Genomic DNA, 24,225 nt, shown 5'->3' with positions numbered 1-24,225 from the left:
TAGTTACGAGCATGCGCGGTAGCCCTGAGAAGCGTTGTTGTATGCTGGCAGTTAGAATGTGGTTATGAGCACGCTGTGAGTAAACGTTGAGAACTCAGTTAACACGCCTCGTCTGCATTATTTATAATTAGACAGACAACACACTTAATAGGAGCCATTTTGGGGTCTTTACATAAACACACAAATGGAAATGAAACGTCACATATCCCAGCATGCACCGCACGCTTCTTCTACGGGGAAAAAAGATGGCGGCTGTTTACCGTAGTTGCGAGACCTAAACTTTATGAAAATTAATATCAATATTACCGTATTTTCCGCACTATAAGGCGCACCTAAAAACCACACATTTTCTCAAAAGCTGACAGTGCGCCTTATAACCCGGTGCGCTTTATATATGGATAAATATTAAGATTCATTTTCATAAAGTTTCGGTCTCGCAACTTCGGTAAACAGCCGCCATCTTTTTTCCCGGTAGAACAGGAAGCGCTTCTTCTTCTACGCAAGCAACCGCCAAGGTAAGCACCCGCCCCCATAGAACAGGAAGCGCTTCTTCTTCTACTGTAAGCAACCACCCGCCCGCGTAGAAGAAGAAAAAGCGCGCGGATATACCGTACGTTTCATTTCCTTTGTGTGTTTACATCTGTAAAGACCACAAAATGGCTCCTACTAAGCGTCAGGGATCCGGTTCATGAAAAGACGCAATCTCTCCATCCGCACACGGACTACTATTTCACAGCAACTGATATTCCTGTGAACCGCACTGTGGATACAACGGGAGCACGTACGGTGAATATTCGCACCACAGGGAATGAGAAGTCGTCCTTCACTGTGGTTCTAGCTTGCCATGCTAATGGCCAGAAACTTCCACCCATGGTGATATTCAAAAGGAAGACCTTGCCAAAAGAGACCTTTCCAGCCGGCGTCATCATAAAAGCTAACTCGAAGGGATGGATGAAGAAAAGATGAGCGAGTGGTTAAGGTAAGTTTAAGTTTACGCGAAGAGGCCGGGTGGCTTTTTTCACGCAGCTCCGTCCATGTTGATATACGACTCCATGCGCGCCCACATCACGCTGGTTTTTAATATATTATTAAAGTTTGACTGACCTATCTGACTGTTTTTTTGACATTCCTTTAGCGCAGTTAGATGCGGCTTATAACACGGGGCGGCTTATAGGTGGACAAAGTTTTGAAATATGCCGTTCATTGAAGGCGCGGCTTATAACCCAGGGCGCCTTATGGTGCGGAAAATACGGTAGTCCTTTTTTGAAAAGGTTATTTCCATTTTAGGGGGAGTTTATAGTTTCTTTTTTAGCTGTGGTCTTAAACTTTTGATCATCTGATTAACAACAAAGTCAGTATAATGGTCGTTGGCAATAAATTGTGCTTCGTCTTACTTCCATTTCTCCTTTTTTTTGCATTTTAAAGCTCTACTCTTAAGATCAAACAGTGCTAAATGTCAATTATTGCCATTTTTTCAACTTGTCTTGCATCTTTTCAGGAGTGTAAAAAGATAGAAAAAAACCTGTAAGTGGATAAGTAGACGATTCAAATGTCGTGCACATGGGTTATAGTTCCACAACATAGTGATGGAGATGACTCACCAAGGGATGGCGCTCTCCTCCCAGCGAACAAAGGTACTCCCAAGGGTGCTTTGGTTTAGTTTGGACGTGGAGGGACTGTTGGCCATGAAAGGACTGTTGGGAGTCTGCCTGTCTGGAGCTGCTGGCACCTCATCTAAAACACACATTACATGTAAGTCTGATAGTAGGCTAAAAAGAGGTTGTCAGCACAAAAAGCTATGAATTATTCTTCATCTATACAGTAGTGGTCAAAAGTGTACTTTACAATCATTTCTTATTTGTTTGTGATGTAGTGATTGGAGCACATACTTGTTGCTCACAAAAAACATTCATGAAGTTTGCTTCTTTTATGAATTTATTATGAAAATGTGAGGGTGAAAAGTATACATACAGCAATGTTAATATTTGCTTACATGTCCCTTGGCAAGTTGACCTGCAATAAGGCGCTTTTGGTAGCCATCCACAAGCTTCTGCTTGACCACTTGACCACTAAATTGCTGCAGTTCAGCTAAATGTGTTGACATGGACTTGTTTCTTCAGCATTGTCCACACCTTTAAGTCAGGCCATTCTAAAACCTTCATTCTAGCCTGATTTAGCCATTCCTTTACCACTTTTGGGGTCATTGTCCTGTTGGAACACCCAACTGCGCCCAAGACCCAACCTCCGGGCTGATGATTTAGGTAGGTTGTCCTGAACAATTTGGAGCTAATCCTCCTTTTTCATTGTCCCATTTAAAGCAGCAGTTCCATTGTGGGAATTTTTCCAGTTCAACAAACAACTTTGTTGTTTGGTCCTGATTAAGAGGAATTATTTGACGGTTGAAAAGTTGCCAGAAAAAAGGGTGGAAATAGGGCTTTGCAAAAAATAGAATTCTGGAAAATCCTGGAATTTTTTTTTGAACTTGTAAAAATGATAGTTTGAATGTCCAGGATGAGTGGAATGTGTTGAAGGTGGAATGGTTGGAATGGGTTGAAAAATGTGGAAATTGTGCAACTTGGAAAAATGTCCCATTCATTTTGAATGGGGGAAAATGTCCCTGAAAACTGGGGATTCTTGGAAATCTGGGAATTTTTTTTTAAATTGTTGAAGGAGAGCACACAATTTTGAAAATGTTGAATATTTTGCAGTTGGAACGGTTTGAATCGGATGAAAAATTGTGGAACTTTGAAAAATGTCCCATTGATTTCAATGGGACATTTCATGAAAATGTGTGAATTTTGAGAAAAGCGGGATTTTTTGGAAAGAAAATGTTAAAAGACTTGAATTTGGAGCTAATCCTCCTTTTTCATTGTCACATTTAAAGCAGCAGTTCCATTGTGGGAATTTTTCCAGTTCGTTTTTTTGTCCTGATTAAGAGGAATTATTTGACGGTTGAAAAGTAGTCGCCAGAAAAAAGGGTGGAAATAGGGCTTTGCAAAAAATAGAATTCTGGAAAATCCTGGAATTTTTTTTGAACTTGTAAAAATGATAGTTTGAATGTCCAGGATGAGTGGAATGTGTTGAAGGTGGAATGGTTGCAATGGGTTGAAAAATGTGGAAATTGTGCAACTTGGAAAAATGTCCCATTCATTTTGAATGGGGGAAAATGACCCTGAAAACTGGGGATTCTTGGACATCTGGGAATTTTTTTTTAAATTGTTGAAGGAGAGCACACAATTTTGAAAATGTTGACTATTTTGCAGTTGGAACGGTTTGAATCGGATGAAAAATTGTGGAACTTTGAAAAATGTCCAATTGATTTCAATGGGACATTTCATGAAAATGTGTGAATTTTGAGAAAAGCGGGATTTTTTTTAAAAGAAAATGTTAAAAGACTTGAATTTGGAGCTAATCCTCCTTTTTCATTGTCCCATTTAAAGCAGCAGTTCCATTGTGGGAATTTTTCCAGTTCAACAAACAACTTTGGTTTTTTTTGTCCTGATTAAGAGGAATTATTTGACGGTTGAAAAGTAGTCGCCAGAAAAAAGGGTGGGAATAGGGCTTTGCAAAAAATGGAATTCTGGAAAATCCTGGAATTTTTTTTGAACTTGTAAAAATGATAGTTTGAATGTCCAGGATGAGTGGAATGTGTTGAAGGTGGAATGGTTGGAATGGGTTGAAAAATGTGGAAATTGCGCAACTTGGAAAAATGTCCCATTCATTTTGAATGGGGAAAAAATGTCCCTGAAAACTGGGAATTCTTGGAAATCCGGGAATTTTTTTTTAAATTGTTGAAGGAGAGCACACAATTTTGAAAATGTTGACTATTTTGCAGTTGGAACGGTTTGAATCGGATAAAAAATTGTGGAACTTTGAAAAATGTCCCATTTATTTCAATGGGAATTTCATGAAAATGTGTGAATTTTGGGAAAAGCGGGAATTTTTTTTTTGAAAATGTTAAAAGACTTGAATTTGGAGCTAATCCTCCTTTTTCATTGTCCCATTTAAAGCAGCAGTTCCATTGTGGGAATTTTTCCAGTTCAACAAACAACTTTGTTTTTTTGTCCTGATTAAGAGGAATTATTTGACGGTTGAAAAGTTGCCAGAAAAAAGGGTGGAAATAGGGCTTTGCAAAAAATGGAATTCTGGAAAATCCTGGAATTTTTTTTGAACTTGTAAAAATGATAGTTTGAATGTCCAGGATGAGTGGAATGTGTTGAAGGTGGAATGGTTGGAACGGGTTGAAAAATGTGGAAATTGTGCAACTTGGAAAAATGTCCCATTCATTTTGAATGGGGAAAAATGTCCCTGAAAACTGGGAATTCTTGGAAATCCGGGAATTTTTTTTAAAAATTGTTGAAGGAGAGCACACAATTTTGAAAATGTTGACTATTTTGCAGTTGGAACGGTTTGAATCGGATGAAAAATTGTGGAACTTTGAAAAATGTCCCATTGATTTCAATGGGAATTTCATGAAAATGTGTGAATTTTGAGAAAAGCGGGATTTTTTAAAAATAAAATGTTAAAAGACTTGAATTTGGAGCTAATCCTTCTTTTTCATTGTCCCATTTAAAGCAGCAGTTCCATTGTGGGAATGTTTCCAGTTCGTTTTTTTGTTCTGATTAAGAGGAATTATTTGACGGTTGAAGTGGGTTGAAAATAGGGCTTTGCAAAAAATAGAATTCTGGAAAATCCTGGAATTTTTTTTGAACTTGTAAAAATGATAGTTTGAATGTCCAGGATGAGTGGAATGTGTTGAAGGTGGAATGGTTGGAATGGGTTGAAAAATGTGGAAATTGTTCCAACTTGGAAAAATGTCCCATTCATTTTAAATGGGGAAAAATGTTCCTAAAAACTGGGAATTCTTGGAAATCCGGGAATTTTTTTTTTTTAATTGTTGAAGGAGAGCACACAATTTTGAAAATGTTGACTATTTTGCAGTTGGAACGGTTTGAATCGGATGAAAAATTGTGGAACTTTGAAATATGTCCCATTGATTTCAATGGGAATTTCATGAAAATGTGTGAATTTTGAGAAAAGCGGGATTTTTTTTAAAGAAAATGTTAAAATACTTGAATTTGGAGCTAATCCTCCTTTTTTATTGTCCCATTTAAAGCAGCAGTTCCATTGGCAGCAAAACAGGCCCAGAGCATAATACTACCACCACCATGCTTGACAGTAGGAATAGTGTTCCTAGGATTAAAGGCCTCACTTTTTCTCCTCCAAACAAATTGCTGGCTATTGTGGCCAAACAGCTCCATTTTTGTTTCATCTGACCACAGAACTTTCCTCCAGAAGGTCTTATCTTTGTCCATGTGATGTCAGATTTGCTCACATTTTCAGTAGAGCCATAATAAATACAAAAAAGAAGCAAACTTCATGGATGTTTTTTGTGACATTCTATCATGTATGTCAGCTGACTTAAACAGACATTTTAGTAAGAAGAAGAAGAAGAAGAAGACGGTGGACTGGGACTTGACATAAATGTCACTAACCTAAGCGGGTTCCACTATCTCCGGGATGTCAAAGTGGTTTCCACTGAGGGCCACGTTCATAAAGTGCACAAGTTCTCTCTCATCGTCCCTTCACTTCATCCCAGATAGAAAGGGATGCTGTCAAGAGTCAGAGAGGAAGTAACCCCGCCTGCCTATTGTTGGACTATTCTGCTTGTCAAAGAGTCCAGGACCACTTCACTGACTACTTCAAAGAGTTGGGGGAATTACAATCCTGCTTTTGTTAGTGGAAAGTCAAGTGTGAATTTTTTTTTTTTAATGGGACTTTAAAGTGGAGGCTGAAATTTGGCAGGAAGTACTTGGGACTAAGATCACATCAAACAGATCTTTAATCAGACCATGTCCAACTATTCATATCAAACACAGCTTGTGCAGTAAAGTTACACACATCATGTAAAGCAATTTGTCATATTCAAAATAGAAAGTAAAAACCTGATAAGGTTCAACAGACATCATGTGGACTATGGACTGGACTCTCACACTATTATGTTAGATCCACTATGGACTGGACTCTCACACTATTATGTTAGATCCACTATGGACTGGACTCTCACACTATTATGTTAGATCCACTATGGACTGGACTCTCACACTATTATGTTAGATCCACTATGGACTGGACTCTCACTATTATGTTAGATCCACTATGGACTGGACTCTCACACTATTATGTTAGATCCACTATGGACTGGACTCTCACTATTATGTTAGATCCACTATGGACTGGACTCTCACGCTATTATGTTAGATCCACTATGGACTGGACTCTCACACTATTATGTTAGATCCACTATGGACTGGACTCTCACACTATTAACTAGATCCACTATGGACTAGACTCTCAGAGACACTATTAATTAGATCCACTATGGACTGGACTCTCAGAGACACTATTAACTAGATCCACTATGGACTGGACTCTCACACTATTAACGAGATCCACTATGGACTGGACTCTCAGAGACACTATTAACTAGATCCACTATGGACTGGACTCTCAGAGACACTATTAACTAGATCCCTATGGACTGGACTCTCAGAGACACTATTAACTAGATCCACTATGGACTGGACTCTCAGAGACACTATGAACTAGATCCACTATGGACTGGACTCTCAGAGACCCTATTAACTAGATCCACTATGGACTGGACTCTCAGAGACACTATTAACTAGATCCACTATGGACTGGACTCTCAGAGACACTATTAACTAGATCCACTATGGACTGGACTCTCACACTATTAATTAGATCCACTATGGACTGGACTCTCAGAGACACTATTAACTAGATCCACTATGGACTGGACTCTCAGACTATTATGTTAGATCCACTATGGACTGGACTCTCAGAGACACTATTAACTAGATCCACTATGGACTGGACTCTCAGACTATTATGTTAGATCCACTATGGACTGGACTCTCACTATTATGTTAGATCCACTATGGACTGGACTCTCAAAGACACTTTTAACTAGATCCACTATGGACTGGACTCTCAGAGACACTATTAACTAGATCCACTATGGACTGGACTCTCACACTATTAATTAGATCCACTATGGACTGGACTCTCAGAGACACTATTAACTAGATCCACTATGGACTGGACTCTCAGAGACACTATTAACTAGATCCACTATGGACTGGACTCTCACACTATTAATTAGATCCACTATGGACTGGACTCTCAGAGACACTATTAACTAGATCCACTATGGACTGGACTCTCAGACTATTATGTTAGATCCACTATGGACTGGACTCTCAGAGACACTATTAACTAGATCCACTATGGACTGGACTCTCAGACTATTATGTTAGATCCACTATGGACTGGACTCTCACTATTATGTTAGATCCACTATGGACTGGACTCTCACACTATTAACGAGATCCACTATGGACTGGACTCTCAGAGACACTATTAACTAGATCCACTATGGACTGGACTCTCAGAGACACTATTAATTAGATCCCTATGGACTGGACTCTCAGAGACACTATTAATTAGATCCACTATGGACTGGACTCTCAGAGACACTATTAACTAGAACCACTATGGACTGGACTCTCAAAGACACTTTTAACTAGATCCACTATGGACTGGACTCTCAGAGACACTATTAACTAGATCCACTATGGACTGGACTCTCACACTATTAATTAGATCCACTATGGACTGGACTCTCAGAGACACTATTAACTAGATCCACTATGGACTGGACTCTCAGAGACACTATTAACTAGATCCACTATGGACTGGACTCTCACACTATTAATTAGATCCACTATGGACTGGACTCTCAGAGACACTATTAATTAGATCCACTATGGACTGGACTCTCAGAGACACTATTAACTAGATCCACTATGGACTGGACTCTCAAAGACACTTTTAACTAGATCCACTATGGACTGGACTCTCAGAGACACTATTAATTAGATACACTATGGACTGGACTCTCACACTATGATGTTAGATCCACTATGGACTGGACTCTCACCATTATGTTAGATCCACTATGGACTGGACTCTCACTATTATGTTAGATCCACTATGGACTGGACTCTCACACGATTATGTTAGATCCACTATGGACTGGACTCTCACACTATTAATGAGATCCACTATGGACTGGACTCTCACACTATTATGTTAGATCCACTATGGACTGGACTCTCACACTATTATGTTAGATCCACTATGGACTGGACTCTCAGAGACACTATTAATTAGATCCACTATGGACTGAAGTCTCAGAGACACTATTAACTAGATCCACTATGGACTGGACTCTCAAAGACACTTTTAACTAGATCCACTATGGACTGGACTCTCAGACTATTATTTTAGATCCACTATGGACTGGACTCTCACTATTATGTTAGATCCACTATGGACTGGACTCTCACACTATTAACGAGATCCACTATGGACTGGACTCTCAGAGACACTATTAACTAGATCCACTATGGACTGGACTCTCAGAGACACTATTAATTAGATCCCTATGGACTGGACTCTCAGAGACACTATTAATTAGATCCACTATGGACTGGACTCTCAGAGACACTATTAACTAGAACCACTATGGACTGGACTCTCAAAGACACTTTTAACTAGATCCACTATGGACTGGACTCTCAGAGACACTATTAACTAGATCCACTATGGACTGGACTCTCAGAGACACTATTAACTAGATCCACTATGGACTGGACTCTCAGAGACACTATTAACTAGATCCACTATGGACTGGACTCTCAGAGACACTATTAACTAGATCCACTATGGACTGGACTCTCAGAGACACTATTAACTAGATCCACTATGGACTGGACTCTCACACTATTAACGAGATCCACTATGGACTGGACTCTCAAAGACACTTTTAACTAGATCCACTATGGACTGGACTCTCAAAGACACTTTTAACTAGATCCACTATGGACTGGACTCTCAGAGACACTATTAACTAGATCCACTATGGACTGGACTCTCAGAGACACTATTAACGAGATCCACTATGGACTGGACTCTCAGAGACACTATTAACTAGATCCACTATGGACTGGACTCTCAGACTATTATGTTAGATCCACTATGGACTGGACTCTCAATATTATGTTAGATCCACTATGGACTGGACTCTCAAACTATTAACGAGATCCACTATGGACTGGACTCTCAGAGACACTATTAACTAGATCCACTATGGACTGGACTCTCAGAGACACTATTAATTAGATCCCTATGGACTGGACTCTCAGAGACATTATTAATTAGATCCACTATGGACTGGACTCTCAGAGACACTATTAACTAGAACCACTATGGACTGGACTCTCAAAGACACTTTTAACTAGATCCACTATGGACTGGACTCTCAGAGACACTATTAACTAGATCCACTATGGACTGGACTCTCAGAGACACTATTAACTAGATCCACTATGGACTGGACTCTCAGAGACACTATTAACTAGATCCACTATGGACTGGACTCTCAGAGACACTATTAACTAGATCCACTATGGACTGGACTCTCAGAGACACTATTAACTAGATCCACTATGGACTGGACTCTCACACTATTAACGAGATCCACTATGGACTGGACTCTCAGAGACACTATTAACTAGATCCACTATGGACTGGACTCTCAGACTATTATGTTAGATCCACTATGGACTGGACTCTCAATATTATGTTAGATCCACTATGGACTGGACTCTCAAACTATTAACGAGATCCACTATGGACTGGACTCTCAGAGACACTATTAACTAGATCCACTATGGACTGGACTCTCAGAGACACTATTAATTAGATCCCTATGGACTGGACTCTCAGAGACATTATTAATTAGATCCACTATGGACTGGACTCTCAGAGACACTATTAACTAGAACCACTATGGACTGGACTCTCAAAGACACTTTTAACTAGATCCACTATGGACTGGACTCTCAGAGACACTATTAACTAGATCCACTATGGACTGGACTCTCAGAGACACTATTAACTAGATCCACTATGGACTGGACTCTCAGAGACACTATTAACTAGATCCACTATGGACTGGACTCTCAGAGACACTATTAACTAGATCCACTATGGACTGGACTCTCAGAGACACTATTAACTAGATCCACTATGGACTGGACTCTCACACTATTAACGAGATCCACTATGGACTGGACTCTCAGAGACACTATTAACTAGATCCACAATGGACTGGACTCTCAGAGACACTATTAACTAGATCCACTATGGACTGGACTCTCAGAGACACTATTAATTAGATCCACTATGGACTGGACTCTCAGAGACACTATTAACTAGATCCACTATGGACTGGACTCTCAGATCCACTATGGACTGTTCTAGCAGACCTGCAGTAGTTCAGGTCAATTATATCATTAAAAAGCTAATGAATTTGCAAAAACACAGAAAAAGCCAAGGAAAGAGTGTAAAAAAGCAACAAAAAATGTGTATTGTGTGTCAAGTTTGTCAACCTTTCAACTTTCTTTACCATTTTACATCCATCAATCCATCCACTTTTCTACCGTTTGTCCCTCTCGAGACAAAAACCAGTCTCCAAAGCCCGGGTTCTTGGCCCTTACCTTTGTTGTGGCTCCTGCGGAACTTGACCGCCGCCAGGCTGAGCAGGTTCATGCCGTACAGGTTGTAGTCCATGAAGAGCTGCAGCAGGTAGGGGATGTGGCCCTCGTGAGGCTGGTAGATCTTGTTCAGCACCGCCCCGCTCTGCAGCAGCTCACACACCCTGCAGGGAACATAGTGATTGGAGCACATACTTGTTGCTCACAAAAAACATTCATGAAGTTTGCTTCTTTCATGAATTTATTATGGCTCTACTGAAAATGTGAGCAAATCTGCTATACTTTTAATGTGGGGACAATACTGTCCACACCTGTCTCCATCTAAACACAGCAGTGGGCTCTTAAACGCACACTGGGAAGTGAGGGAAAGTGACGTTGAAGCAAGCGCTTGGCCCCGTTAACTCCGAGGGGAAATCTCCGGAGCAAAGTCTGTGTAGTTAGTCGTAGTAGTTGTTGGTCACAAAAAACATTCATGAAGTTTGCTTCTTTTATGAATTTATTATGAAAATGTGAGGGTGAAAAGTATACATACAGCAATGTTAATATTTGCTTACATGTCCCTTGGCAAGTTGACCTGCAATAAGGCGCTTTTGGTAGCCATCCACAAGCTTCTGCTTGACCACTTGACCACTAAATTGCTGCAGTTCAGCTAAATGTGTTGACATGGACTTGTTTCTTCAGCATTGTCCACACCTTTAAGTCAGGCCATTCTAAAACCTTCATTCTAGCCTGATTTAGCCATTCCTTTACCACTTTTGGGGTCATTGTCCTGTTGGAACACCCAACTGCGCCCAAGACCCAACCTCCGGGCTGATGATTTAGGTAGGTTGTCCTGAACAATTTGGAGCTAATCCTCCTTTTTCAATGTCCCATTTAAAGCAGCAGTTCCATTGTGGGAATTTTTCCAGTTCGTTTTTTTGTCCTGATTAAGAGGAATTATTTGACGGTTGAAAAGTAGTCGCCAGAAAAAAGGGTGGAAATAGGGTTTTGCAAAAAATAGAATTCTGGAAAATCCTGGAATTTTTTTGGAACTTGTAAAAATGATAGTTTGAATGTCCAGGATGAGTGGAATGTGTTGAAGGTGGAATGGTTGGAATGGGTTGAAAAATGTGGAAATTGTGCAACTTGGAAAAATGTCCCATTCATTTTGAATGGGGAAAAATGTCCCTGAAAACTGGGAATTCTTGGAAATCTGGGAATTTTTTTTAAATTGTTGAAGGAGAGCACACAATTTTGAAAATGTTGAATATTTTGAAGTTGGAACGGTTTGAATCGGATGAAAAATTGTGGAACTTTGAAAAATGTCCCATTGATTTTGAATGGGGGAAAATGTCCCTGAAAACTGGGAATTCTTGGAAATCCGGGAAATTTTTTTTAAATTGTTGAAGGAGAGCACACAATTTTGAAAATGTTGAATATTTTGAAGTTGGAACGGTTTGAATCGGATGAAAAATTGTGGAACTTTGAAAAATGTCCCATTGATTTCAATGGGAATTTCATGAAAATGTGTGAATTTTGAGAAAAGCGGGATTTTTTTGAAAGAAAATGTTAAAAGACTTGAATTTGGAGCTAATCCTCCTTTTTCATTGTCCCATTTAAAGCAGCAGTTCCATTGTGGGAATTTTTCCAGTTCAACAAACAACTTTGTTTTTTTGTCCTGATTAAGAGGAATTATTTGACGGTTGAAAAGTTGCCAGAAAAAAGGGTGGAAATAGGGCTTTGCAAAAAATGGAATTCTGGAAAATCCTGGAATTTTTTTTGGAACTAGTAAAAATGATAGTTTGAATGTCCAGGATGAGTGGAATGTGTTGAAGGTGGAATGGTTGGAATGGGTTGAAAAATGTGGAAATTGTGCAACTTAAAAAAATGTCCCATTCATTTTGAATGTGGAAAAATGTCCCTGAAAACTGGGGATTCTTGGAAATCCGGGAATTTTTTTTAAAAATTGTTGAAGGAGAGCACACAATTTTGAAAATGTTGAATATTTTGAAGTTGGAACGGTTTGAATCGGATGAAAAATTGTGGAACTTTGAAAAATATCCCATTGATTTCAATGGGAATTTCATGAAAATGTGTGAATTTTGAGAAAAGCGGGATTTTTTTGAAAGAAAATGTTAAAATACATGAATTTGGAGGTAATCCTCCTTTTTCATTGTCTCATTTAAAGCAGCAGTTCCATTGTGGGAAATTTTCCAGTTCAACAAACAACTTTGTTTTTTTGTCCTGATTAAGAGGAATTATTTGACGGTTGAAAAGTTGCCAGAAAAAAGGGTGGAAATAGGGCTTTGCAAAAAATGGAATTCTGGAAAATCCTGGAATTTTTTTTTGAACTACCGGTAGTAAAAATGATAGTTTGAATGTCCAGGATGAGGTGAATGTGTTGAAGGTGGAATGGGTTGAAAAATGTGGAAATTGTGCAACTTGGAAAAATGTCCCATTCATTTTGAATGGGCAAAAATGTCCCTGAAAACTGGGAATTCTTGGAAATCCGGGAATTTTTTTTTAAATTGTTGAAGGAGAGCACACAATTTTGAAAATGTTGACTATTTTGCAGTTGGAACGGTTTGAATCGGATGAAAAATTGTGGAACTTTGAAAAATGTCCAATTGATTTCAATGAGAATTTCATGAAAATGTGTGAATTTTGAGAAAAGCGGGATTTTTTTGAAAGAAAATGTTAAAATACTTGAATTTGGAGCTAATCCTCCTTTTTCATTGTCCCATTTAAAGCAGCAGTTCCATTGTGGGAAATTTTCCAGTTCAACAAACAACTTTGTTTTTTTGTCCTGATTAAGAGGAATTATTTGACGGTTGAAAAGTCGCCAGAAAAAAGGGTGGAAATAGGACTTTGCAAAAAATGGAATTCTGGAAAATCCTGGAATTTTTTTTGAACTTGTAAAAATGATAGTTTGAATGTCCAGGATGAGTGGAATGTGTTGAAGGTGGAATGGTTGGAATGGGTTGAAAAATGTGGAAATTGTGCAACTTAAAAAAATGTCCCATTCATTTTGAATGTGGAAAAATGTCCCTGAAAACTGGGGATTCTTGGAAATCCGGGAATTTTTTTTTAAAATTGTTGAAGGAGAGCACACAATTTTGAAAATGTTGAATATTTTGAAGTTGGAACGGTTTGAATCGGATGAAAAATTGTGGAACTTTGAAAAATGTCCCATTGATTTCAATGAGAATTTCATGAAAATGTGTGAATTTTGAGAAAAGCGGGATTTTTTTGAAAGAAAATGTTAAAATACATGAATTTGGAGGTAATCCTCCTTTTTCATTGTCTCATTTAAAGCAGCAGTTCCATTGTGGGAAATTTTCCAGTTCAACAAACAACTTTGTTTTTTTGTCCTGATTAAGAGGAATTATTTGACGGTTGAAAAGTTGCCAGAAAAAAGGGTGGAAATAGGGCTTTGCAAAAAATGGAATTCTGGAAAATCCTGGAATTTTTTTTTGAACTTGTAAAAATGATAGTTTGAATGTCCAGGATGAGGTGAATGTGTTGAAGGTGGAATGGGTTGAAAAATGTGGAAATTGTGCAACTTGGAAAAATGTCCCATTCATTTTGAATGGGGAAAAATGTCCCTGAAAACTGGGGATTCTTGGAAATCCGGGAATTTTTTTTTAAATTGTTGAAGGAGAGCACACAATTTTGAAAATGTTGACTATTTTGCAGTTGGAACGGTTTGAATCGGATGAAAAATTGTGGAACTTTGAAACATGTCCCATTGATTTCAATGGGAATTTCATGAAAATGTGTGAATTTTGGGAAAAACGGGATTTTTTAAAAAGAAAATGTTAAAAGACTTGAATTTGGAGCTAATCCTCCTTTTTTATTGTCCCATTTAAAGCAGCAGTTCCATTGGCAGCAAAACAGGCTCAGAGCATAACACTACCACCACCATACTTGACGGTAGGCCTGGTGTTCCTGGGATTAAATGCTTCACCTTTTCTCCTCCAAACAAATTGCTGGGTATTGTGGCCAAACAGCTCCATTTTTGTTTCATCTGACCACAGAACTTTCCTCCAGAAGGTCTTATCTTTGTCCATGTGATGTTAGATTTGCTCACATTTTCAGTAGAGCCACAATAAATTCATAAAAGAACCAAACTTCATGGATGTTTTTTGTGACATTCTATCATGTATGTCAGCTGACTTAAACAGACATTTTAGTAAGAAGAAGAAGAAGACGGTGGATGTGTTGACATGGACTTGTTTCTTCAGCATTGTCCACACCTTTAAGTCAGGCCATTCTAAAACCTTCAGTCTAATCTCAATTTTACTTCTAAGCAACAAGTTCTAGAATGTTGCAGCACCAAGAATGCGGTTTACAAAGAAATGACAGCAATAGCTAATAGGTGAGAATCTTTGGGCACCTCACGATTCCATTAAGATTCAATTAAAAATTAAAGCTGCAAGCAGCGATGGACGGGACCGACTTTGACGGCACATAAAATCCAAACCGGAGCAGTAATTAAAACTCTTTGGTCAACTTTTAATCAGAAGGGTTCAATCTCTCTCCTGTGCTAGTTTGAAGCCGACACGACAGACGCGCTCAGAGGAGATAATGTTTGAAGAAAGGTGACCGTTTTTTTACAAAACTTTTGTTTTGAAGGGGGAATTGCAAACTTCCTGTTGATTTTTGCTAGGGGTTGTCAGTATATGACATGTAGGTCTAAGTGAGACCTACATAGAGGGTTTTGTTTCATGTCTCTACGACATTCCTACTGGAAGTTACAGGCAGTTTTGTCTGAGTTTTCTTCCTAGGAGCAGTTGTGTCTGTGTTTTCTTCCTAGGGGTCGCTAGAGCGCAATTTTGAGTTTTGGGGTTGGTTTTTTTTTTTATTAGATCGCAATTTTTGCCAGTCCTGATGTGTGTGTCCAGTTTGGTGAGTTTTGAAGCATGTTAAGGGGGTCAAATTACAGCTCAAAGAGGCAAAAGTGACTGTTTTTACTAAAATTTTGTTTTGAAGGGGGAATTGCCAACTTTTTGCTGAAGGATGTCAATGTAGTCAGACCTACATAGAGGGTTTTGTTTCATGTCTCTACCACATTCCTACCGGAAGTTACAAGCAGTTTTGTCTGTGTTTATTCCTAAGGGGCGCTAGAGCGCAATTTTGAGTTTTGGGGTTTGTTTTTTTTGATTAGATTGCAATTTTCGCCAGTCCTGATGTGTGTGTCAAATATGGTGAGTTTTGAAGCATGTTAAGGGGGTCAAATTACAGCTCAAAGAGGCAAAAGTGACTGTTTTTACTAAAATGTTGTTTTGAAGGGGGAATTGCCAACTTTTTGCTGAAGGATGTCAATGTAGTCAGACCTACATAGAGGGTTTTGTTTCATGTCTCTACCACATTCCTACCGGAAGTTACAAGCAGTTTTGTCTGTGTTTATTCCTAAGGGGCGCTAGAGCGCAATTTTGAGTTTTGGGGTTTGGTTTTTTTGATTAGATTGCAATTTTCGCCAGTCCTGATGTGTGTGTCAAATATGGTGAGTTTTGAAGCATGTTAAGTGGGTCAAATTACAGCTCAAAGAGGCAAAAGTGACTATTTTTACAAAAATTTTGTTTTGAAGGGGGAATTGCCAACTTTTTGCTGAAGGATGTCAATGTAGTCAGACCTACATAGAGGGTTTTGTTTCATGTCTCTACCACATTCCTACCGGAAGTTACAAGCAGTTTTGTCTGTGTTTATTCCTAAGGGGCGCTAGAGCGCAATTTTGAGTTTTGGGGTTTGGTTTTTTGATTAGATTGCAATTTTTGCCAGTCCTGATGTGTGTGTCAAATATGGTGAGTTTTGAAGCATGTTAAGGGGGTCAAATTACAGCTCAAAGAGGCAAAAGTGACTGTTTTTACTAAAATTTTGTTTTGAAGGGGGAATTGCCAACCTTTTTGCTGAAGGATGTCAATGTAGTCAGACCTACATAGAGGTTTTTGTTTCATGTCTCTACCACATTCCTACCGGAAGTTACAAGCAGTTTTGTCTGTGTTTATTCCTAAGGGGCGCCAGAGCGCAATTTTGAGTTTTGGGGTTTGGTTTTTTGATTAGATCGCAATTTTCGCCAGTCCTGATGTGTGTGTGTCAAATATGGTGAGTTTTGAAGCATGTTAAGGGGGTCAAATTACAGCTCAAAGAGGCGGCGGAATAATAATAATAATAATAAAACACACGAAATTCAATTGCGGTCCCTAATTATTATTATTGATGCATCTATAATTTATATAAAATGATGCAGTTTTACATTTATTTTCATTTCACTAAATACACATTTGTCACTTGTAACTAGGGTTGTCCCGAATATTTTGGTACCGGTACCAAAATGTATTTCGATACTTTAATACTTTTCTAAACAAAGGGGACCACAAAAAATGTCATTATTGGCTTTATTTAAACAACAAATGTTAGTGTACATGAAACATATGTTTATTATTGTCATTTAGTCCTTAAATAAAATAGACAACTTGTCTTTTAGTAGTAAGTAAACAAACAAAGACTCCTAATTATGCAGTAACATATTGTGTCATTTATACACCTATTATTTTGTACACTTTATGAGGGACAAACTGTAAAAAAAAATATTATTCATCTACTTGTTCATTTACTGTAAATATCTGCTTAACGTGTTCTATCTACACTTCTGTTCAAATGTAATAATCACTTATTCTTCTCTTCTTTGATACTTGACATTAGTTTTGGATGATACCACACATTTAGGTATGGATGTGATACCAAGTACCGTATTTTCCGCACTATTAGCCGCACTTAAAAAACACAAATTTACTCAAAAGCTGACAGTGCACCTTATAACCCGGTGCGCTTTATATATGGATTAATATTAAGATTCATTTTCATAAAGTTTCGGTCTCGCAACTTCGGTAAACAGCCGCCATCTTTTTTCCCGGTAGAACAGGAAGCGCTTCTTCTTCTACGCAAGCAACCGCCAAGGTAAGCACCCGCCCCCATAGAACAGGAAGCGCTTCTTCTTCTACTGTAAGCAACCACCCGCCCGCGTAGAAGAAGAAGAAGCGCGCGGATATTACGTTTCATTTCCTTTGTGTGTTTACATCTGTAAAGACCACAAAATGGCTCCTACTAAGCGACAGGTTTCCGGTTCATGAAAAGACGCAATCTCTCCATCCGCACACGGACTACTATTTCACAGCAACTGCCTAAAGACTTTCAAGAAAAGCTGGCTACTTTCCGTGCATATTGTAAAAACAAGATAGCTGAAAAAAAGATCCGGCCAGAGAACATTATCAACATGGACGAGGTTCCACTGACTTTTGATATTCCTGTGAACCGCACTGTGGATACAACGGGAGCACGTACGGTGAATATTCGCACCACAGGGAATGAGAAGTCATCCTTCACTGTGGTTCTAGCTTGCCATGCTAATGGCCAGAAACTTCCACCTATGGTGATATTCAAAAGGAAGACCTTGCCAAAAGAGACCTTTCCAGCCGGCGTCATCATAAAAGCTAACTCGAAGGGATGGATGAAGAAAAGATGAGCGAGTGGTTAAGGTAAGTTTAAGTTTACGCGAAGAGGCCGGGTGGCTTTTTTCACGCAGCTCCGTCCATGTTGATATACGACTCCATGCGCGCCCACATCACGCTGGTTTTTAATATATTATTAAAGTTTGACTGACCTATCTGACTGTTTTTTTGACATTCCTTTAGCGCAGTTAGATGCGGCTTACAACACGGGGCGGCTTATAGGTGGACAAAGTTTTGAAATATGCCGTTCATTGAAGGCGCGACTTATAACCCAGGGCGCCTTATGGTGCGGAAAATACGGTAGTTACAGGATCATACATTGGTCATATTCAAAGTCCTCATGTGTCCAGGGACGTATTTACTGACTTTATTAACATAATGTGAATTTAAAAAAAAACAAAAAAAGATTTTGTGATGCTAAAAAATATAGATGTAATCATAGTAATATCGACTATTGTACTTGGTATCATTACAGTGGATGTCAGGTGTAGATCCACCCATGGCATTTGTTTACTTTGTGACGGTGGTGAGCTATTGTATCCTCCTACGGTGTGTAGTGAAGCATGTTTAGATATTCCTCGTCCTCCAGTGATAATGGTACTTATAAGAAACATACTTTATTTGTCACCAGGGAGACCAGGATTAGTGATTTAGAAGTAGCTAAAACACAAACGGATGGTGTTTCAGTGTTATAACTTCACCTTTATCTTTACTTTTTTACACCAAAATGCGTCCGTTCTCCCTTTTCTGTCTACACACTGTGTCTGCTTGTAAGTACTCTGTGTTTGTGCGCTGCCATACATGCTCCTCTGCTCCTAAAACCAGCAACGTCAGGACGACGCACCGTCATGACCGTTAAAAAAAAAGGGGACGGGACCGTTACTTTGACAAATATGATATTGCATACCGTACAACTCTACTTGCAACTTTAAAAAACAGCACATTTGTAATAAAAAACAGTTAAATTAATTCTCACATTTACTAAATGAATAGAAATGTGTGCAAAACTGGAACATAAGTGGGCGAGAGTAAAGGAGCTGGTCGGATCTCTCGGTGTCTGCATGACTTTATTTACAATAAATATCCATTATTGACGTTTACTAATTGATTCTATAGTCGTCCATTTCAAAACAATTATTACCACCTCTAATAGCTAACATGTAGAACTAAAAGTAATTATGTGATAATTAAGGCTGAAACGACGCGTCGACATAGTCGACGTCATCGGTTACGTAAATACGTCGACGCCGTTTTTGTGCGTCGGTGTGTCGCATATTTACGTCACACTGCCGTCATGGCGGAGCGCAAAGCAGACGATGCGAGCGAGGGGAAAAAAGCACGCCAAAAGTCGTCAAAAGTGTGGGAGTATTTCAATAAACGGCCTAATAATGTTGTAGCGGCGAACAGCTGTCTCGTCAGCTGACGCGCGAGCTCGCAACCGTGGCTGCTTAGCAACCAGCCAAACCCCACTTAATACAATTATATTTTATCTTAGAGCACATATCCGCATCCCTATTCACCTAGGCAACCCCAGGAAATGTATATAATTCGGCATTATTTCGGCCAGTCGGCTTATATGATCAGAGCCGATCAGTTTACGTTCACGCGCAGGTATAACGCGGCGCGCTCCCGTCTCATCTGCTGGTGCGCGAGCCCGGTAATTAGACCGCTTTGTCAAATCAAGGAGTACAAAAGACGCCAGCGCAGAGTGGAAAAAGGTTTAGTTCATTACAGATAACCCAGAGTTGTGCCAAAAGTATGTAAGATTTAATATTTCTCTTCGTGGGTGTGGCGCACCTGTTGCGCTGGTGAGATGGGGGTGCGTGGGAGTTGTGTGCATGTAGCGTGCTTAGTCTGGAGGCTAAATACACACGGTGTTTTGTGTAACTGTTGTTTAGTGTTGATATTCTTTGCTTAGTTTGATAAATGTTGGAGCAGTTTGCTTCATCAGGAGGGTGAAGTCACTCAATTGGATTTAAGTGTGTTGGATCATTGGCTGCTGGTGAGGGCATAGACAAAAGGGGCATTTTTCTACCAGTAGACAGCGTTTAAGATTGAGTGTTTCACTGCTAAATTAATAATATATTTATATTGAATATGGATTTTAAATATGTATCTAAATAGGTGGTTAATTGGTTAGGTATTTATGTATTTGCATATTGGGTTTTCTGTTGCATTTATCTATTGTGTTTCTGGGTTTAAATGTATTTTATATGTATCTTGGTGCATTTATGTTGAGACAATTTATTTAAAATATGTTTTAACTTAAAGGGAAAAGATGTGTCCATTTTCTTGCACTTGTTTAATGGTTAAGAGTTTGATAGCCTAATTAATAGTTGTAAATTATGGGATTGATAATTGATTGATTTTTTACAGCATGTTAATCTTGTGGTGTTTTGTCCTAAAAGGTTTTTCACCTACTAAAGAAGCTAAAGGCTACTAAAGGCTACTAAAGACAGATAATGACAGCTAAAGAAACTAAAGTCTATTAACACTGCTAAAGACTGCTAAAAAGACTAAAGAAGAAAAAAGAAGCTGTTTCTTTGTTGGAAAAACTGTTGCAAACTAAAGGAAAATAAAAGGAAAAAGTAACTAGTCTGGTCTTTTGAGTGAAATCCAGAAGCCACATTCAGCATTGGTACATCCCTTCAAGTGTGGGATAAGCACAGCGAAAAAAGCCAAACACTTGACAGTTGTTGTATGCACACTGTGTCGAGCGGAAATGGCCTATCATAGCAGCACAACGGCTATGAAGGAACATTTGAAAAGAAAACACCCGACAGCGTTCTTGCCATCACCATCAACTAGTCAATCGTCCGCGTGAGTATACGTTGTCATCATTACACAAAAACATGAATGTGTCATTTGTATCTGCGTTGTAAATTCATAAACTAAAACACTGTTTCGCTCTGAGAGGCGCGTTTGGCGTGCCTGTTCAGTGTTTACAAAGACGCGCTCCTCTTTAACACTAACGTTAATTAGTTGTGCAAATACCTTTTACAACATTAACAGTTACATATACTATGTACAAACAAACAATTAACTTTCACTTTAATCATACTATCATTGTTGTGTTATTAAGCAAAATAAGCAATACTTTTACTTTTGTTGAAATGTTTACACTGTTACAGAATATTTCGTTTTGCACTTTTTTGTATTGGATGTTTATCTTTATTTTTGCACATTTTAAAGCAAAATAAGCAATACTTTTACTTTTGAAATGCTTATACTATTGCAGAATATTAAGATTTGCACTGGATGTTTACTTTTATATTTGCACATTAAAAAGCAAATAAGCTACTTTTAATTTTGTTAAATGTTAAAAGTTTTAAATGTTTACATTGTTACAGAATATTTTGTCATGTTGTTGTCAATGTTGACTGAGTGGCCATACTTTTTTTTTTGTAAATAAAAGTCATGCCTTTTGAAAAAACTGTCCTAAATTTATTTAAATAAAAAAATAATCGGTAAAAGGAAAAATAATCTATAGATTAATCGAAAAAATAATCTATAGATTAACTGATTAATCGAAAAAAATAATCTATAGATTAATCGATAGAAAAATAATCGTTAGCTGCAGCCTTAGTGATAATAAGTCTGTATCAACGTCATTCAGGTCAAGGATAATCTTACCTTTTGACCATCTGAGGATTGTACAGATAGATCTTCATAAAGTGCTTCTCTTTGGAGTGGTAGCCATAGAAAGGCCTGGAAGAAAGCACATGCCCAACAGATCAATCTTGTCTTCGATCATGAAGAACATGTTTACGAGAAAGTAGGAGACAAGACGGCGTACTCACATGCCAGAGACCAATACCACCTTGAAGATGTGCTGGGTATTGGACGTGGGGTTTCCCATGGCAACGTTGAGGGCTCGGTCGATGCTGAAGGCCACCTGACGCAGGTAGCGCTCCGGTTCTTGTCCATAGCCGTCAAATGGAATATAGATGTACGGGAACACGCCGTGAAGGTGGAGACACGTTTTCTGGCCTGCAACACCACGTGACAGAATGATCTAAGACCAGGGATTCAAACCTGACACAAACAAATCATTCAATTTGAACTTTTTTTTTAAGGTCAAGGCAAGTGTTGCTTTAAAGGAGGGATCATATTTTAGGGCACCGAGGAAAACATTGTTTTCTTTCCAGGCAGGGGCTCCAAAGCATATATCCATCCATCCATTTTCTACCGCTTGTCCCTTTTGGGGTCGCGGGGGGTGCTGGAGCCTATCTCAGCTGCATTCGGGCGGAAGGCGGGGTACACCCTGGACAAGTCGCCACCTCATCACAGATAGACAGACAACATTCACACTCACATTCACACACTAGGGACCATTTAGTGTTGCCAATCAACCTATCCCCAGGTGCATGTCTTTGGAGGTGGGAGGGGCCTATCCCCAGGTGCATGTCTTTGGATATTTCTGTGTGTTTATGTGTATATATATATATATATATATATATATATACATATATATTATATATATATATATATATATATATATATATATATAAAATCTCCTGATGATTGAGGGTACCCCCCCTCATGAAACAGGCCTGTAGAGATGAAATAGTCTTGTGATTTTTTTCCCCCACACATACATATATATATATATACATATATATATATATATATATATGATGACGGACTGGCAGTGTGTCGCGCCTCGCCAAGGAGCAGCGAGAATACCAAGAAGTGCATATGCCAAATTTTCAAAGAGAACGGCCTACGGATCACGATTGAAGCCAACAAGCAAACCGTCAACTTCCTCGACGTCACTTTCAACCTGAGAAATAACAGCTACCAACCATTCACGAAACCCAACACAACACTCCAATACGTGCACCATGACAGCAACCACCCACCCACCACCACGAAAAGAATACCTACCGGAATCAATAAAAGGCTATCGATGCTGTCATCTAGCAAAGCTGAATTTGACCAAGCAACGCCCCCGTACCAAAAAGCCCTTGATGAAAGCGGATACAATTTCACCCTCACCTATGAACCCACGCCAGGAAACCAACCAAAAAAAGAACAGAAAACGAAACAACATCATCTGGTACAACCCCCCATACAGCAAAAACGTCTCAACTAACATTGGCCACAAATTCCTCACTCTGATTGACAAACACTTCCCCAAAGACAACACCCTAAGAAAAGTATTCAACAAGAACAACATTAAATTGAGCTACAGCTGTATGAACAATATACGACAAATTATCTCAAACCACAACAAAACAATTGCAAATGAGCCGTCGGCCCCACGGACAGAGCGACTCCAAAACCAACAAAGGCTGCAACTGCCGCAAGAAACCCGATTGCCCTCTCAACGGGGGGGTGCTTACAAACATCAGTTGTTTACCAATCTAAGGTAACACGCAAGGACATTAACACATCCGACACATATGTAGGATTAACCGAGGGAGAGTTTAAAACCAGATGGAACAATCACAAGGCTTCTCTCAGGAACCAAAACCTGCGGAATACCACAGAACTCAGCAAACACATTTGGGACCTCAAAGACAATAATGTTGAATATTCAATAACATGGCAAATTCTTGCATCCAGCACACCTTACAATAGTGGTAATAAAAGATGCAACCTATGCTTGAAAGAGAAACTGTTTATTATTTACCGTCCAGACCTGTCATCCCTCAACAAGCGCAGCGAAATTGTATCAGCATGCTGCCACAGACGGAAACACCTCCTAGGTAACACATGAGCCAATCACCACGCCCCTACGCCAGCCTGTACCTACCCACTCTGTGCCCTATATAAACCATGGTATGTGAATGCTTCCATTAAAATCTCCTGATGATTGAGGGAACCCCTCATGAAACAGGCCTGTAGAGATGAAGTAGTCTTGTGATTTTTTTCCCACACATACATACATACATACATACATACATACATATATATATATATACATTGAGGACAGGGTGGACGCCACAGCCAACAAGGAAGCCTTCATCACATTGAAGGACCACAAACCCAACTTTGCAAATAACCCAACATGCCGACTAATAAACCCAACTAAATCTGAAATAGGAAAAATCAGCAAAATAATCCTGGACAGAGTCAACACAAAAATC

The 24,225-nt window shown here is 39.1% G+C and overlaps 1 protein-coding gene across 1 annotated transcript in view; it reads right to left on the bottom strand.

Moving 5' to 3' along the window:
• rev3l (REV3 like, DNA directed polymerase zeta catalytic subunit) overlaps positions 1-24,225 on the bottom strand; it is a 186,480-nt gene that overhangs the window by 121,864 nt on the left and 40,391 nt on the right. The window contains exons 2-5 of the mRNA XM_061924449.1: positions 21,934-22,123; positions 21,767-21,841; positions 10,647-10,807; positions 1,602-1,734 (exon numbers count right to left, since the gene is read on the bottom strand). Coding sequence (XP_061780433.1) covers positions 1,602-1,734; positions 10,647-10,807; positions 21,767-21,841; positions 21,934-22,123 — 559 coding nt within the window. The remainder of the gene's footprint in view (positions 1-1,601; positions 1,735-10,646; positions 10,808-21,766; positions 21,842-21,933; positions 22,124-24,225) is intronic.

Source organism: Nerophis lumbriciformis, linkage group LG29 (genome assembly GCF_033978685.3).
Source record: "Nerophis lumbriciformis linkage group LG29, RoL_Nlum_v2.1, whole genome shotgun sequence".
Taxonomy (NCBI): Eukaryota; Metazoa; Chordata; class Actinopteri; order Syngnathiformes; family Syngnathidae; genus Nerophis; species Nerophis lumbriciformis.
Note: the sequence above shows the minus strand (reverse complement) of the source record. Positions and strands in the feature narration are given on the sequence as shown.